The 17,477-nt window shown below is 52.0% G+C and overlaps 1 protein-coding gene across 5 annotated transcripts in view; it reads left to right on the forward strand.

Annotated features, from left to right (window-relative positions):
• The window catches only part of LOC118543568 (protein TUNAR), a 48,024-nt gene that overhangs the window by 12,314 nt on the left and 18,233 nt on the right, over positions 1-17,477 (forward strand). For 2 of the 5 annotated variants that reach the window (XM_078054170.1, XM_078054172.1), the window contains exon 2: positions 15,020-15,165. The exons of the other annotated variants lie outside the window; for them this stretch is intronic. In XM_078054170.1, the coding sequence (XP_077910296.1) occupies positions 15,076-15,165 (90 nt within the window). In that variant the 5' untranslated portion in view covers positions 15,020-15,075. The remainder of the gene's footprint in view (positions 1-15,019; positions 15,166-17,477) is intronic. 5 annotated transcript variants of the gene reach the window in all.

Raw genomic sequence — 17,477 nt, forward strand, 5'->3', positions numbered from 1 at the left:
AAGTAAGCAACATGATGTAAGAGCACAGATGTCTGCTCCTTTGGTTCAAAGAGGCATTAGTACAGACCCCAGTGTACAGACCTCCCCTCCCTTCCCCTCCCCTCCCCTCTGCCTCCTTGCCCTTCACCAGGGCCGTGACCTCACTTTCTTGGGCCTTAGGCACTTTTGCCTCTGTGGGCCCCTTCCTCCATAAGAAAGTATTAAAAATTATTATCTTATGACTGAGTTGATATAAAGGTGAGTATTTTAATAGTATGTGTTCAAACATTTTCTTCTAACTAAAGTTACTTTTTTCTTCTGATTTTAAAAGAAATGGAAGCATCTTCTTCATGGGCCCTGGGTGCTGTCCTTGCTGCCCGTAGTGGAGATGACAGGGCTGCTGGCACCTCCTCTCCCTGCCTCCTCTCTCTCTCCTTCCCCCGCCCCCCTGCCCTCTTTCCTCCTCTTCCCCTGTCTCCCCCACCCTCTCCTTGTCTGGCTTCCCCACCCTGCACTACTTTGGTCTTTATTCTGGTCACTTCACAGGCTCCTCTCCTGGACTGTGAACCCCAGATTCTTGTCCGTGTCCATTGGGCTGGTCTCCACAGTGGGCACAGAGTGTCCCCACTGCCTCTGGGCCTCTTCTCTCCTGGCCCTTCCCTGGGCTTGGACCCTTCTCGTGGGAAAGGACTTCGACAGAGGCATCCCTATCTGGTTTCTGGCTTGTCTCTGAAAGCTGAGCCCGGGGAGCTCCTCACTTTTTTCCCTGAAGGCTCAAGAGAGGAGCCTTCCCCCAAGGCTGCTTCGGGCATGCGGGGTGGCCAGCCTCAGACGCCCCCGGCCGGCTTGTAATCAGCCTCTCATCCATCTAGAAGCTTCGTTGAGCACCTGTGCCAGCAAGACCTCCCGGGTCTCTGTCCTCGTGGAACTTAGAGGGGCACGAAGACAGAAAAATCAACACATGAATTTTATAAATGGTAGATTTTTGAGAAGGAGTCAGCATTTCGTGGGAACCAAAGCGAGCAGGGAAGTCTGGTTTCACAAAGGAGAGACGGTCACAGGGAATCCGAAGAAGCAGCCAGGACGCCTTCCTTCCTGTCCATCTGGAGCGCCGCATCTCATCACCTGGCACTGCCCGCCCCACCCTCACCCTCACCGCTGGCCGTCTCTTCCCGCTCCTCTGAGCACAGGGCCAACTGATGCTCACCCCCAAATGGCAGCCTCAGCCCAATTCACTCCCTCTGCTGGGGGCCTAGGTTCCCTCAAGGGAAGCTGAGTGGCCTGGCTCCGGTGAGGGGCCGTCTGGTCTCAATAGCTGTGGCTGGGCAGGTGGGGTCTCGTGGTGGGGTGAGCTGCCTGTCCTCAGAGGCAGTTGGGACGGTTGCCCAGGGAGGGCGTGCGGGGTGGGGGAGAGAAGTGGCACCTTCACTCTACTGTGTCTCAAAACCGGCTCCCGTTAGGGTTGCATTTGCCAGCCTTTTGATGTATGGAGGTGAGGAAGTGTGTTGAATCGAAGAATTGCATGAGATTGCGAAACTTTCATTTGGCCTGTGTTACCACCATGATATGATAAATAATAAGAAAAATGGGGTGGGGGCGCGCCTGGCTGGCTCCGCTGATAGAGCATGTGAGCTTGATCTCGAGGTTGTGCGCTGGAGTGCTGCATCAGGTAACCTTTTAAAAAAAATCTTAAAATCTTTTAAAAAAAAAGAGAAAGAAAAATAGGAAGACCCTAGTATTAGAATTTTCAAAATAAGGTTTTCTAAAAAGATTTTATTTATTTATTTGAAAGAGAAGAGGAGAGAGAGCACCAGCAGAGGGGAGAGGCAGGCTCCCCGCTGAGCAGGGAGCCCAATGTGGGGCTCGATCCCAGGACCCTGGGATTATGACCTGAGCTGAAGTCAGCCTCTTAACTGACGGAGCCACCCAGGCGCCCCCCCAAATTAGTTACTTTTAATTAATTCATTTAACGAAGTTTAATTCACCAATCAGTGTGCATTGTTCTTGGGTTTTTCATTTTGCCAAATGCAATTAAGACTCTGGTCACAGACCTGATGTGGTCTGGGGACACACACGGGGGACCCATGGGCAGTAAGGAGTCCGAAGAGGTGACTTAGTGGGAGTACCAGCACCCTTAGCAGAAGGAAGGGCTGACACATGTCAGCACTGGGCTCTGAGCCTCACGGACTCTGTGCAGTCCCGAGTCTCCCACCGGCCACTGCTCCTTGTAAGCTGGAAATGATGTAGCTCAGGGAAGCCGCCTGCCTTCTCCAGGGTGCACGGTCGGCGAGAGCAGGAGTGAGATTTGATTCCAAGTTGTTGACTGCTCCAAAAGTGTCCCTTTAGGGGAGGGACATGAGTGGGGTCCTGTCACCTAGAGCAGAGGCAAGCTGTGATGTGGGGGTGCTCACAGCAGAATGAACCACTATTCGGAGACTGTAAGGGGGGCACTCGGGAAATTTCCCTGAAGAGGTGTTGGCTTAGGCAGGACTGAAACAGGATGGAAGCATCTAGGCCAGGGATGGACACAGAAGCACGGATGCAGGTCTGAGCGAGCGTGGAGAGCCCAGGCCAGGCTTTCCTCTCAGGGCCGAGTAGGGTTGGGGTACAGGGAAGGGACATAATCCAGTCTGAGATTTAGAAAGACAGCCCTGTTGCAACACGGAGGTTGAATGAACATTTGCAAATTAGAAATCTGTGCTGGCAGACACTTTTAAAAGAGCAAATGTCTGGCATATGCAGATACGGTCAAGCTGACTGATTTCTGGAAACACATTCCCGTTTGGAAGCGACACCAAGGTCCCACCTCCTCTGGGCCTTCTGTGGAGCTTGAGCGGAGCCCTGTCGTCTCCAAAGACACGGACAGGGGTGGCATGACAGTGCCCTGGACTTGTGAAGGTTGATTTCTTTTTCAGAGAAAACACTGGCCTTTCATTTTTTTTTTTTAAAGATTTTATTTATTTATTTGAGAGAAATACAGAGGGAGAGAGCTTGCATGAGCATGGGGGAGGAGCAGAAAGAGAGGGAGAAGCAGACCCCCCGCTCAGCAGGGAGCCCCATGTGGGACTCGATCCCGGGACCCTGGGATCATGACCTGAGCCGAAGGCAGACGCTTAACCCACTGAGCCACACAGGCGCCCCAAACACTGGCTTTTAGAGTTAACTTCTACCCTCTTCCACAGGGTCCCTTGACTCAAGTGACCAGTTTTCTGTACGAAGCCCTATTACAGATGCAGTCGAGTTTGCAACTCTGGGTAGTGGGGCAGGGCTGGCTTCATGGCCTGAAATGACAGATGAGAAAAAAAGGTTCAGGCGGCCTTGGGACCAAGCCCAAGGTCACACAGGTGGAGCAGGAGAATGGACCAGGGTCTCTCTGCTGCCAGTGTTAACCCCCCGAGGACTTCATGCCCTGTTATTATGCAAGACATGTGCGTGTGGGAGGGTTTTTCCAGTCTCGGCTCCCTGTTGTCATGTGCCCTTGCCGAGCGCTTACTTCCGTGGGCTGCAGAACAGTGCCACAAGCTGGGTGGCTGAAAACAACAGAAACGTCTTCTCTTGCTGTTCTTGGGGCCAGAAGTGGGAAATCAAGGTGCTGGCAGGGCCGGGCCCTTCCTGAAGGTTCTAGGGGGATCCTGTTCCATGCCTCTTCCTGGCTTGGGGATGCTGCAAGCAATGCCCTGGTGCTCCTGGGCTTGCGGCTGCATCTCTGCAATGTACACATCACCTCCTCACGTGGCCTTCTCCCCGTGTGTCTGTGTGCCCGCCTCTGTGTACAAACCGCATCTCCTTTCTCTTGTAAAGACACCACTCGTTGGATGCAGGGCCCGCCCTCATCCAGTCCGACCTCATTTTAACTTGATGACCTCTGCAAAGGCTATAGCTCCATCTCAGGTCACAGGTGAGCAGCAGTTAGGACTTGAACTTACCCCGTGAGGAGACACAGTTCAGCCCATCGCACCGACAGTCTGCCCAGCGGCGGGTCCCTCGTGGACCACACCCTCACCCGGAAGGTCCTGTGAGCCGTGGGTGCTGCCCGCCCGTGGGGATCTCAGCGGTCCCCCGCGCAGGCTGGCTTGGCACATGCCCCCAGTGGGCTCCGGTGTCCTCTGGCCCCTCTGGCAGGGTGGGCGTGAAGTCAGCTGCTGTCGGCTCCGAGCTCCTGGGGACGGGTTGTGTGCTGTGGCGTCCGTTGGGGATGCTGCCAGTGGCTGGATGCAGCGAGTAGGTGGCGGCTTGGGCACCCTGCGTGTTCTGGGGAGCGGGGCAGCCCCCGGCCGGATGTGGAAGCCTTGCTCAGGCTCCTGACAGCACGGGGCACGTGACTCGGTCAGGTATCGTTCCGACCGCAGGGCGGCCCGGGGACAGCCGTGTCCGGGGCAGCGGCGCCGAGCTGAGACATTGCAGCCAGTCTGGTTCCTTTCCCCCAGCACACCGCAGACCTCTCTAGGGCCGGGACATCTGTCTGGCCATCTCTGTCTTCGCTCCAGCACAGTTTCGGACGCGTGGGCGCTGCCCTGTGCTTTCCGATCCAGTCACCACGTGGCTGCTCGTTGGAGACTCTTGAGAGTCGCCTGGGCGAGTCTCTGTGCACATCGCAGGGCTGCTGTGGGATTCAGTGAGATCGTGGATATTAATTAAAACCATGCACTTGAGAGACGCCAGCTCTGGTTATAATCTGGAAGGCGGTTTAGGGAAGAAGTGTCAGGGCGTGATGGAAGAACAGAGCAGAGTCAAAGATGGCATCTGGCTGGCTGGCCGCGGGGATGGGTGGTAGGGTGGCCCCGGTGGGGACAGCTCATGGGAGTGGACGCTGGGTTTGGACCAGGGAGGTGGTCCCCTGTGAAAACGTGTTGCCGCTGCAAGTGAATGCATGACCTGTCAGGTCTGCAGTGACTGTGGCCTGTGTGGGGGGAATAATATTCTCTTTCTCTGGAGAAAGGGAAACAGGGATCCTCTTGAAAGTTTGGTTAGGGGCTCTTCTGCCAAGGGCCGGAGGAGACCAGGGGCAGCGGAAGGGGCGGAGGCCACACAGGAGCTTGGGCAGGGGGAGTCTGTCTTGTGGGTAGCACCGAAGCCACCCTGGGAAGGTTAAGTTTGGAGGATGGGGATTTGGAGTCTCGAGATGGGAGGCTGGAGCACCCTGGGTGGGCAGGGGGTCAGCAGACCTGAAAATATCATCTGCTTGGCCCTTTAAGGAAATTTTTGCTACCAAGAAGAATCGGAAGTTACTCAGGGCCTGCAGGGAAGGGGCCATCCTCTAGGAGCTCCTTATAGCTCTGAAGGTGTGGGTCGGTCCGCTCTCACCCCATGTGGGGCCCTGATTTCTCAAGCTGCGTGAATACTCCCCGAGGGCAGAGATTGCTTCAGAAAGACCGCAGGAGGTCAGGTGCATAGTAGGTATGTAGTTAAGAAGATTGGAAGACCCTTTTGTTGCCTGAGGCATCATGCTCAAGGACCAGGATTCTGGGAGCATCTGAAAAATGCTGAAGCCATCCCCCCCCACCCCGTGCATTATGGTTCAGCTGGTCTGAGATGGGGCCTGGGCACCTAGAAAGCTGATGTTGCCGTATGTTGAGGGTGTTTGAGGGAAATGGGTCTCCTTTGGGTGAAACCAGTGCCATCTTTGTCATTGTCTTCTCTGCTTGGGGACGAGGTGGCATTGTACCTGTTAAGGAGCCGCATCTGAATGAGGGGTTGGGGACCTCTAAATGAATTAGACCCCGTTGGAGCCCAACATGCTGGGGCTCCCTCCTGCCACCTCCCCTTAACCCAGGGTGGCAGGAGAGCTGGGGAGGGAGGGTGGCGCCCCAGTTCTGTGAGGGGCCGGCGCGAGGCAGAGAGGGAGAGGGCGTGCAATCTCGTGCTCATGGAAACATTTTTTTTTTTCTTGGTGTAAACGGTTCCCAGTCGACTGAGAGGGGAGATTTGGAATCAAGCCAGTGACCTTCTGCAGGTGCTGAGCTGTGGGTCTATAGATTCTTTGGTTTTTACATTTAAAAAAAAAATCCCTAAGGCCATGCCTGAAAGAACAAGGCTCTCAAAGAAACAACAAGGCTCTCAAACTGACCTGCTTCTCTTTGCACCATTGAAGAGCCTTAAGACATCTTCAGAGACGATCCGCGGGGCCCCTCAGCAAGCCTCAGATGGGCTCGGCAGGATGTGCAGCCGAGGTGTAGACGTAGTTAGGGCGTAGGGTGGCCGGAGGACCTGGACTCCCGGGGTATCCTCACTCAGAGGGGGGTACTCTCGGACTGCTGTGGGGGGGCCAGGTGGCGTCCCCGTCAGGTGGACTGTTCAACCATGGGCAGCTCTGCCGAGCACCTCCTCTCTGCTGACACTGGATTGGAGCGCAGGCCCCGAGATAGATCGGGCAGGCCGTCCCCACGCTTGTGAGTCAGGTCAGACAGCAGTGTCTTGAGAGGTTCGTGACAAATGCTGACAGCCGGGCAAGTGCTGGGAGCCCAGAACCCGCCCTGAGAGCAGGCGAGGGTCAGACAAGGCTTCCTGGGGAGGGCACCTCCGAGCTGTCTTGAGGAGCAGCCATCAGCCCCTCGAAGGAGGGTGGTCCAGGCGCGAAGAACAGCTCTTGTGTCTTAACTGGGAAGAGAGCGCCAGGGAAGACACTCTGGGACTTATCACAGGCCGGCAGGAGACAGGACACTAAGCCTGGGGCGACAAAGAGATTCGCACACAGGTTTGCTTGCTTGGTGGGAGAAGTGCTGGGACCCCCAGTCTAGCTCAGTGTCCAGAGAGCTTAGTTCCAGCAAAGCGTGCGTGTGCCTGCATTTGGTGTGTGTGCACCTGCGTGTGCGTGAGTGCGTGTCGGGGTCGGGTGGAGAGCCGTTACAGGATGAAGCAAGCCCAAATCCAGGCAGTCGGATGGTCAAGTCACCTAGTTAGCGTGCTTTGCAATACGTACTAATACTAGGTCCCAGGGCTCAGTTCCCTGCCCCAGGGTCCTGGTTCCCTAAACCTCACATTTCTGCAAAGTGGGAATGATCATCTGCATTTACCAATGCTGGAGAATCCTTACAAGGTACCATCAGGAGCTTACCGAGCCTCAGATCTTTCTGGCAGGGTTTTCTGAAATCTGGCCCATGCAGTGCCCCAAACCTGCAGAACTTCCTTCAGATCCTTTTGCCCTTCATTTGAGCCATTGCACCTGCCGTTTGCGCCTCTGGACCACTTTTCTGCTTCTGCTCCTCCTTCCTGTCTGAGCTCAGGTGTCCCCTTCTCCGTCCCCTCGGCCCCCCCACCACAGCTGTTGCTCCTGTCTCTCTGGGCAGCTCTTGCGCAGAGCACGTGCCCCTCAGAGTACCCACTGCAACGTGGCCTTTCACTTGCTAAGTTCCGCGCAAGCATGCCATGCGCTTTGTGCACCTAGCATGGTACCTGGCCCCAGGTAGGTGCTTCGTAAAGTATTTGCTAAGTAAATTAGTGAATCCTTGAGAAGGCCAGAGCTCAGTGAGGTTACAGAATGTTCCCAAGGTCACACTGCCAGTAAGTGGCAGAGTTGGGATGCGGCTGTCGTTTCTCTGGCTCCACACCTGTGCGGGTCCCACTGCACACCCAGCCTTGGCTTCCCTTGCCAATCTGAACAGTCCTGCAGCCAGCAGTGGGAGGAAAGGGGGCTCAGAGAGACTGGGCTCGTGGAGGGAAGGCACTGGATGAGCCAGGCACGGTGTCAGGGCCTCCGTATTTGGGCTTCATGGGGAAACTAAGGCAGAAGCCCAGAAATAGACAGCGGGCTGATCCAACTAATTGGGGAAGCATCACGCCTTAACTCTGGGCCCACTGAAGATGGAATCTTGGGCACCAAGTTTCATTCCAGCCCCACCTCCTGGGACCAGGTACCCCCTACCCTGTTTGGCTCAGAATAAAGCTGGGACTTTGGGGAAAGGCCTGGGGTGGGCCAGAGTCAAGCCAGGATCTGCATCACACCCTCTGGCCTCCATTCTGAGCCTCCGTTGTTTCTCTTTTCTTGGAAACTGAGAGAAAGTCTGCATACAGCATTTGCTTTCCCCTGCAATATAATGTAAACAGTAGAGTAGCAGTTTGAACCTGCTTGCAAGTTCCCCAAAAAGTATAGAGACTTGTTTTGTGTTTGCAAAAAAATAATAATACTACTCCATCGTGTCAATATAATGCAGTGGTAGAGATGTTTGCAAACACTTGGGGTGCGCAGAGCAGAGTCTCTTTCCAGGCTCTTTCTGGGAGGTCTTCCTCACCAAAGCCCCCCCCCCCCCATTTTCTGGGCCACCTGTTAGCCCAGTGCAAGTTGCCTTGCCCTGCTTAAGAGTCTCTAAAATAGTTGTCATACTTTACGTCCTGATTTGGGTTCACTTTTGCATAGATTTCTTCAAATTGCTCTGCTTGGCTATCTTTTTACTTCAACCCTTAAAGTTCTTTTTTAGTTAATATTTGCACATTGTAAAGTAGGGGTAGGCACAATAAAATATCTGATGTATTTCGAGCCCCGCGGATATTCCTCGTCTAAGCTCATTTAATCCTCAACGTGGCCCTTTTCCATTTTTTGCATGAGCCACGATTCCCATCCAGATAGTGAATTTGTCACCTTCAGGCCATAACTGTGGGTGTTCTAAAATGAGTAAGGAAGACGTGACTCCTCCTCTGCCAGTCCTTATTTTTATTAAAGTGCTTCTATCGGTTACTTTTTAAAAAAGATTTATTTATTATTTTAGAGAGAGCGTGTGTGTGTATGCAGTAGGGAGAGAGAGACTCTCAAGCAGACTCCCCACTGAGTGCAGAGCACCATGTGGGGCTTGATCTCACAACCCTGAGATCATGACCTGAGCTGAAATCAAGAGTTGAAGGGACTGAAATCAAGGGACCCCCTAACTGGCCGAGCCATCCCAGCACCCCTACGTTTTAATCTTTTTTTTTTTTTAAGATTTTATTTATTTGACAGAGAGAGACACAGTGAGAGAGGGAACACAAGCAGGGGGAGTGGGAGAGAGAGAAGCAGGCCTCCCGCTGAGCAGAGAACCTGATGTGGGACTCGATCCCAGGACCCTGGGATCATGACCTGAGCCGAAGGCAGACACTTAACGACTGAGCCACCCAGGCGCCCCCATTTTAATCTTTAAAAGTGCCTTTCTCCATCACCCTTTCACGGTTCTTCTGTCTCTTCATTTTGTAAGAAGAGGAGATTAGAGCCCTACTATTTTTTCTGCCTTTCCTCTTGCCTTCTGCATCATGCACCTTCAGCATTTGGGTTGACCTTACATCAGAGTTGGTTATATTTACATCTTGTCCTGTACTCTCTACCATATGCTTTGTCCAGAGCCTGACTCTAGGAATCAGAATCGGTAGGCGACAGTCATCTAATTACTGCTGTATCAGAAGTGTCTAATGCTACATGAAACCGTATGCTGGGATTACATTTCCTTCTCCAGAGATCATCTTCTCAGCCCCTGGATCACTCAAGGCAGAATGTCCCAGAACAGAGTCAAATGCATTCTATTTGCTTGCATTCCATCCGTTGCTTAAAATCATGCCATTTATTAGTTTCCTTTGTGTTTGGATCATGACTTGATCATGTGGGATTTTGTGTGTGTGTGTTTCCTGGAATTTCTAATTGCCTTTCTTTTTTTCTTCTTGCTTCATCTATCTTTATCATATTCTCCCTTTTTTCATACCACCAGTTCTGTTGAGCTCCTCCCTGGTGTGTGTGTGTGTGTGTGTGTGTGTGTGTGTGTGTGTTTTGGTTTTGATTTGTTGTCCTCTCAGGACCCTCTTTGTTCCTGTACCAAGTTGTACACCTCTGCACACCTGCTCTGCAGAGGTCATCCTGGGCTCATCCTTCATTGCTTCCCTGGATTGGAGCTTCCTAAGAAAAGATACATGGATAATAAGCTGTCAGAAAACATCTTTATTTTATACTCACACTGAAGGTAGATCTCCAGGTTCAAAATCATTTTCCTTCAGAATTTTGAAGACTTTGGGGCTTTCCAGGTTGCTGATGAGAGGTCTGATTCTAGGTCCCTTGTAGATTTTCTGTTTTCTTTTTTCCTTTTCTGGCAGATTTTAGGAATTTTTCTTCATCCTTGGCATTCATATATTACATGAAGATACTCTGTAGGGGAGTCTTCATCCACTCTTCTGGATACTTAGTGTAATCTGAAGATGAATCCTTACGGTCTGGGAGATCCTAATGTATTTGATTTTTTTAAAAAAAAATCTCCATTTTTTTCCCATTGTGCATTTCAGAATCTTCTAGTTGTTGGCTCTTCTACCTTCCAGAATGGGCCTATTTACTTCTGCATTTTTCTATTTTATTGTTTCATTGCTGTTTTGCTATTTATTCTAAATTTTGTAGACTTCATCTTCCAGTCTTTTTTGTTTGTTTACTTTTATAAAACGTTTTAACACTAGTGTATTTAATATCCAAGGGCTTTTTCTTTCTTTTTTAAGAAGATTTATTCATTTGAGAGAGCAAGAGAGTGTGTGCACACAAGCAGGTGGAGGGACAGAGGGAGAAGGAGAAGCCGACTCTGTTGAGCATGGAGCCTGATGCAGGGCTAGATCCCAGGACCCTGAGATCATGACCTGAGCCGAAGACAGATGCCTAGCTGACTAAGCCACCCAGGGACCCCCAAGAGCTTTTTTCTCATTCTCTGATTGCTCCTTTCCCTAGAATCTCATTTTGTTTTATAGCTGTTAACATCCTGAGTAGTGAAATATTGGAGTTTTTGTTTGTTTGCTTGCTTTCATCCATGAATTATTTCCCTCTTCTCGAAGGTCACTTTTGTGTGTGTTTATCTTGATCTTTCCCTTCATGTTGCTCATTTCCTCATGTGCCTGCTCATCCAGAGTTGAGATAGTCCAGCTGCTCTTGAGTTTTTTCCTTGGCCAATAAGTCATCAGACTCAGAAGGACTGAGTCATCAGCCAAGGTCACACAGTAGAAATAGCACAGCAGTTGAACCCCAACTTTTGGATTTCTGACCTGCTGCTTCTGCTTCTCAGTAGCCCTATGATACTTTCTTCTCAAACAGGTGAACACCTCCCACCAATACTGTGGGGTAGGGCTACATCTTTCATGCCTAAGTGCCCTTGCTCTGGCATCCATATATTCTGGAGGTTTCTGGGACTCTGCATGTCAGTTTTTCTGTTCTGCTCCCTCTGACCTGTGCTTCCCAGACCGTGTAGCCTGATTTTAAGGTTTAGAAAAACAGACACCAAATTTAGGGCAACCAGCCCGGTGCTTTCTACCTAGTAGGCCCTCCGTGTCTGTATTCTGCCCCAAAGACTTGACTGATTTTAGGTAGACTTTAAGGCCAGGTTGATCTGCTTTGCTGACTGTGTGAAGACTGGAATTTTCTGCAAATAGTAAGTAGTGGGACAAGTGAGATCTGATCCCCAAAGCTCTAGAAACACCAGTTCCAAAGGAAAAATGGCAACTACATTAAGCTTTTTAACCACCCTCCTCCTTCAGAATGCAACCGTTTTCTTTTTAATTTTTTAAAAGGTAGAACTAATGTGTATTAATTAGAGCAAGCAACGTGACTGTCAGACACATCCCCGAGATATACTGGCTCTAATCCCATAGAGGTTTATTTCTCACACATAAATAGTCTTGGTAGGTGTCCCTGGTCGGGGGACAGCTGTCCTCCATGCAGTGATGCAGGGACTCGGCTTCCCCACCTTTGGCTCCACCAGGCTCCGGGTCCTCTGACATCCTTGTCATCTGTTCCAGGCTGGAGGGAAGGCGGAAAGAGCAACTGGCCACTTACCCACCCAAAGCACTTTGCTCACATTCCTCTGTCAAGACCTCAGCCGTGCAGCCACACCTCACTGCAGGGCAGATGGGAAATGTAGCCTGGCTGTGTGCCAGCGGAAGGTGGAGTGTGGGTTTGGTGGGACAGGTAGCGGGAGGGCGTTTGCAGCCACCCTGGGAGATCTGTCACGGCCCCAGCCCACCAGCCAGCATTTGTGGTATGCCCACGGCATGCCAACCCCGGGCCAGGTGCGGGGATGCAGGAAGATGCACCTCCAGCGTGTAGCTGGAGAGGCACAGGGTGGTCAGAGAGTGTCACCGGGATGCAGTGCGCTCGGTGCAGTAGGAGCTGAGAGCAACTGGCTCAGCATCTCTGCAAAGGAAGAAGAATTCTTTCTTTCTTTCTTTCTTCTTTTTTTTAAGATTTTATTTATTTGAGAGAGAGAGTGCGCATAAGCAAGGCGAGCAGCAGGCAGAGGGAGGAGCAGTCTCTCCACCGAGCAGGGAGCCTGATGCGGGGCTCGATCCCAGGACCCCGAGCCGAAGGCAGATGTCACCCAGGTGCCCTGGAAGAGTTCTTTCTGCAGGCGGATCCCAGTGGCTCCAATAGATGCCTGGCTTTCAGATCCCCTTCTACTCTCACAGAAATTTCCCGGCTTAGGCTATTGAATAATGGGATGTAGGAGCAGGGAGAAACCCCAGAGATGGTCTGGTATTCTGTCCACTCCTGTCCGATTGAAAGATGGGGATGGTGAGGCCCACAGAGGGAGTGGCGTGCTGGGAGTCCCAGAGCTGGCCGCCGAGCAGACCGAGTGCTCTTTCCATGCCCCCTGCAGGGACAGACTCTTGGTGTTCTCCTTTTCCCTGACTTCCTTTTTGACTAGTTTCGGATTTCCTATCCACCTGTCTCTGCTGCCCCAGCAGGAGGTCATGCTGGAGTTCCTTCTGAGTTCTTGGTTGTCAGGGGGCGTGCAGCCCCCTCCTGAGATGGTTGCTTCTCCCCTGCCCAGTGGCCTTTCCAGGGGCTCTCCACAGTTCCCAGTAAAGACGTGGACAGAAGACGCTTTGCAGGACAGGAGAGCCTCCACCTGGGAGCTGTTATGGGGGGAGCCCAGTGTACTCACACCGTCTGCCTGTGGAGTAACAAACCCCAGAGGGACTCCTGGGTCTGGGGTGGGGGAGGGGCAGCTTCCGCCTGCGTACAGAATTCGAGTAGGTCTGTGACTTCAGACAGGTGCCAAACAGAAAAAATGTGGAATAAACATTCACATGGGTACTCTAGCTCATTTACGCTCACCTTCTGCTCCTGAGAACTCTCTCCTTTGAACATTCCAACTTACAGGGAGGAAACCGTAAAATCACTTAAAGACGTTTAGAGCAGTCCCCCCGGCTTCAGGAAGCCCCTCCGATCCCACAGGATCTGAGACTGAGGCATTCACTGGGAGCTGTTATTTGTCCTTGGTTTTTCTCATTTGCTCAGCTAACGTATATGAAATCTTCCTGTAAGCATAGACCTGCTTGGGGCTGGGGGTGTGGCGGATGCAGAAGTGGTTAAGACTTAGTTGCGGCTCTCGGCTGAGTCTTAGTCTTGGCAGCAGCTGGAGTTGGTGTTTCTGGGTGGAGCCTGCGAGGGGGCAGGAGCCCGGGGCAGCAGGGGGTTTGCCACTAGAGGGCAGATGGGTTTCTTGTCTGGTGCAGGGCACAGTCCCTACCTCATGCACAGGGCCGTGCCGGTGAGTAAATGAGCCGGCCAGGACAGGTTGGGGGCACAGTGCCAAGGACACAGTAAGCACTTAATCCAGGTGGCCTGTTACCACGTATGACAAGGTGGCTAAGGGTCCCAGGTAGTGAGTGGTTCGGAGGGTGAGTGGTGCCGGATTGCCCCGTTGGCATTAACAGACAATAGCAAAAGGGAGAGAAGCAGCCCCCTAGAAAGAGTGAGCCCACCTGGTGCAAATCCCCATTTTATGGACAGGCAAACAGAGGCTCATGGAGGGAAAGTGTGGCCTGTTTCTGTGCAGTTAGATAAGAACGAGGACATGTGCTTTATAAGTGCTTTGTGATTCCTTCTTTATTATTATTAATTTTTTTTTGGCCTTCTTTATTTACCTGTCTTTGAAGAGCATATTTTTCCCTTCTTATTTCAATGATCACTTATCGATTCTCTCTTCTATTCTCTGACATAATGTTTGAGATGTTGGGAGGTGATCCAAGAAATCGCTCCAGAAGGCTTGTGCTTAGCGGACAAATAAGCATGCACTGTTGTCTGGCTGGGCTGAGAACCTGCCCACTGCCGGCGCTGACCAGAGCCTGCTTTGCGGGAGGCAGGGATCCGAGCAGCCCCCCGAGGTGCCCCGGCCAAAATCTGGGCAGTCACGTGGCAGGACCGTCACAGGACGGGCTGAGCGTTCCATGAGGAGTCGGACAGGAAGAGCAGGGGTGAGGGGTTCTGTTCATGCATGGAGACCTCCTTCCGCAAGCATTTTCCGAGTGTCTTCTGGACACCAGGCCCCAGGAAGATGGTAGGGGAGACATCGGATGAGCCAGTGTGCTTGGATGGAGTCAGGAAAAGTAAATTAGGCAAATGTAGAATGTAGGAGTTAATCTGATCGATTTGAGCTCAAGACACCCCACAAGTTGACGCCCCCCGCTCCTGGCTGTGCCATCGTGAACAAATCACTTGCCCTCAGGGAGCCACGGTTTCCTCTTCTGGAAAATGGGCACTTATGCATTCCCTCAAAAAACAGCTTACTGTCTCTGCAGTACGCATGGTGCTGGGTCTTCCTCAGAGGACAAGATTGCCGTCCTGTGGCTTATTTTCAAAGGGGGGAGGAATGGTGAAAAAAATAATATACCTTCAAGTTATGTGAAGTAGGGCACGTGGATGGAAAGTGAGAACAGGGGGACCTTTATCGACAGAGTGGCCAGCAAGGCTTTCTGATGATAATGATGTCTGAGCAAAGCCTGAATGCTAGGAAAGAGCAAGTCAGCACAAAAGTTGGAGCAACGTGTATTCTCAGAGTGGAGACAGCAAGTGCAAAGGCCCTGGGGTGGTATTTTCCAAAAAGATAGAGGGTGCTGGTCTAGTTGGTACGGGAGTGACTGAGAAGGGAAGTAAGAATGTGGATAGGTAGGCAGAAGCTGCATCATGTATATTTTTTCAGAAATGAAACCTTATAGCAAAATCCATTTAAAACAATTTTTTCCCCACGTTCATTTTGGACAAGCATCGGATTGAAATTGTAACCCTGATTTTTCTCTGTACGTCAGTAGCTGTTTCTTCAAAAATGCTATCATTCAGATGAATCCTGTCTCCAGCCTGGACACAAACACACTTGGAGAGATCCATATGCAGAGATGAGGTTTTTGGATCTCAGGAGAGGGGGAAACCCATCCAGCTGTCTGGTTGTGTCGAAAAAAATCACATTAAAATGCAAATGCTCCCAAGTAAGTGAAACGTTGATGGGTACAGCCCTCCAAAGAAAAACATTCATGAAATACAGACTGTCGATCCACAGCTAGCCAGCTGAGCCATTTGCTCAGCAAGACATGAGTGCTAAGAAATCTCAATTACAGGAGCTGTTCCGAAACCCTGGGATCTCCCCAGGGGTGTTTAGAAACGGGGATGCAAGAGTACCAGGAATCATGGGACGGGCTCCTTGGAAGGACTTTCTGGCCACGTCCCTTCCATATTCTAGTTGGACGTCTCACCACGGAGCTTGGGGGTAAGAAATAAAAACTGATGCTTCCATATTGCTAAGGGGGGGTGTCTGCCTTCCTTCACCCTTGTTCAGCTTCTAGTTCTGATCTGATCAAGGTCTTCAAGTTGGATTTCCTTAAAAAGGATGATCCTTTCCCTTGTGGGACCTTGGAAATAAAAAAAAAAAAAAAGGACCGTACATTTTCTTAGTAAATATGCTTCCTTTGCAACTTTGAGCTGTAAAGAGTGCAGGTAGAGAGAGAGGGAGAAATATGCACCAGGCACCGTGAATATCTCACGTGGTCCATACTGCATTTACCAGGTGGGTGTTATCATCCCATTTTGCAGGCAAGGAAGCAGGCTCAGGGATGAAAGAAGGGAAGTTTGTGGCTGCTCGCCAGGAAGCCATACACCAGGGCCCCTGGGAGTGTGGGCCTGGTCTGGATGTGCGGGTTCGAATCCCAGCTCTCTTACACCTGCCGGCTGTGGGACCTGCCAGGGGAGGTCCCTCCCTCCACCTTTTGGCCCCAGTGTGGTGATAGCACCATCCCCTCCCTCTTCGTCTGTTGTGAGGATTCAAATTGCCTGTGCATATGAAGTGCTCTGAACACTGCCTGCCCCCCAGGAAGTGTCCAGTAGCCCAAAGGCTCCTCGGACCGCCTCCACTGTGGCCCAGATCGCTCACGAGCAGGAAGAGAGGGCTGATGACACAGCCAAGCAGGGTCGTCTGTGTGAGGGGCGACCAGACCTGAAATCCAGAGACCTTGCTTGATTTTTGGGATCTGTCAATACTCGGAACTGAGGTGCAGTGACCCCCCCCCATACACACACAGAGTGACACACGGGGATATAATCACAGATGCAGCCAACTCGATCCCTTGTCGGGCTCACACAGGGCTCATCCTATTCCTCAGGGAATCATGACCCCCATTTTACAGATGAGAATGTTCATAATCTTTGCTGTTCCCCCAAAAGGGTCTGTCTGCATGTTTATCTGTCACATTCTGCTGGAAGCGCTTGTTTCTGCTTGAAGAAAAACCTTTCCTTCAGCATCTCCAACAAAAGGCTCTTTCAGTCAGGGTCCTATTCCCTCTTGTGTTAACAAGCCAACCCAACACTCAGTGGTTTGAGACAAAAGTCATTTTTCTCTCTCCTGGTCCTGGGGGGTGGATGGGCTCAGCTGGGCAGCTCTGACTTGGGCCGTCCTGTCCTGGAGGCAGCCGGTGGCTGGGGCAGGAGCACTGAAGACTCCCCGCGGGGACATCTCTCTTTCCACGCTCCTGTCCAGGTGGCCAGCTTGGGCTTCTTCATAGCAGGCAGTCCCAGGGTGGGCGGACTTCTCACGTGGTGACGGGCTTCCCCCCGGAGTGTGCTGCTCTGAGAGACAGGAGGTGAAAGTTGCCAACCTGTTCCGGCTAGACCCAGACACTGCCCAGGGCCACTGCCCCTGTATGCTGTCACCCGAGGGGAGGGGACGCAGATGCTTGCCTCTCGATGGGAGAGAGTGTCAGGAGATTTGTTGTCCTCTGTCATCACTGCAGCTGGGGAGGAGGGGTTTGGCAGGCTCTGTGGGGTCTGAATGCGTTTGACAGCTCACTCCCATGTGATGTAGGTTCTGCTAAGTCCGTTAGAACAGATCTGGGGCCTTGCCTCACGTACCTGGAGACAGGCCACGTGGCCTCGGGGATTGGCTTAGACGGGGATCTGCTTCTTTTGGAAGCTGGGAAAAAGTCTGGCACTCAGATGGAGCCCAGGCAAGCAGTTGACATTTAGGGTCCGCAGGACACCGAGAAGGGGGAACATGCCAGAAGATGTGCTGAGCTAAGGGGAAGAGAGGAGTGGGAGAGGTGAGGTGGACACGGGCAGGACTCGGGAAGGCACGCGGCTTGAACCCCCAGCTTCAGGAGCAGAACAGGCAGGGTTGTGGAGTAGGACATGTGTCCCTGGAGGATAGGGGACAGGCACAAGAGTCAACAGCCCAGACCCAGGGTCGCCAAGCAGGTTTCTGAGATGGGAACTCACAGGGCCTGCATAGCCAGAAGGCTGGTCCCAGGAAGAA

Source organism: Halichoerus grypus, chromosome 8 (assembly GCF_964656455.1).
Source record: "Halichoerus grypus chromosome 8, mHalGry1.hap1.1, whole genome shotgun sequence".
Lineage (NCBI taxonomy): Eukaryota > Metazoa > Chordata > Mammalia > Carnivora > Phocidae > Halichoerus > Halichoerus grypus.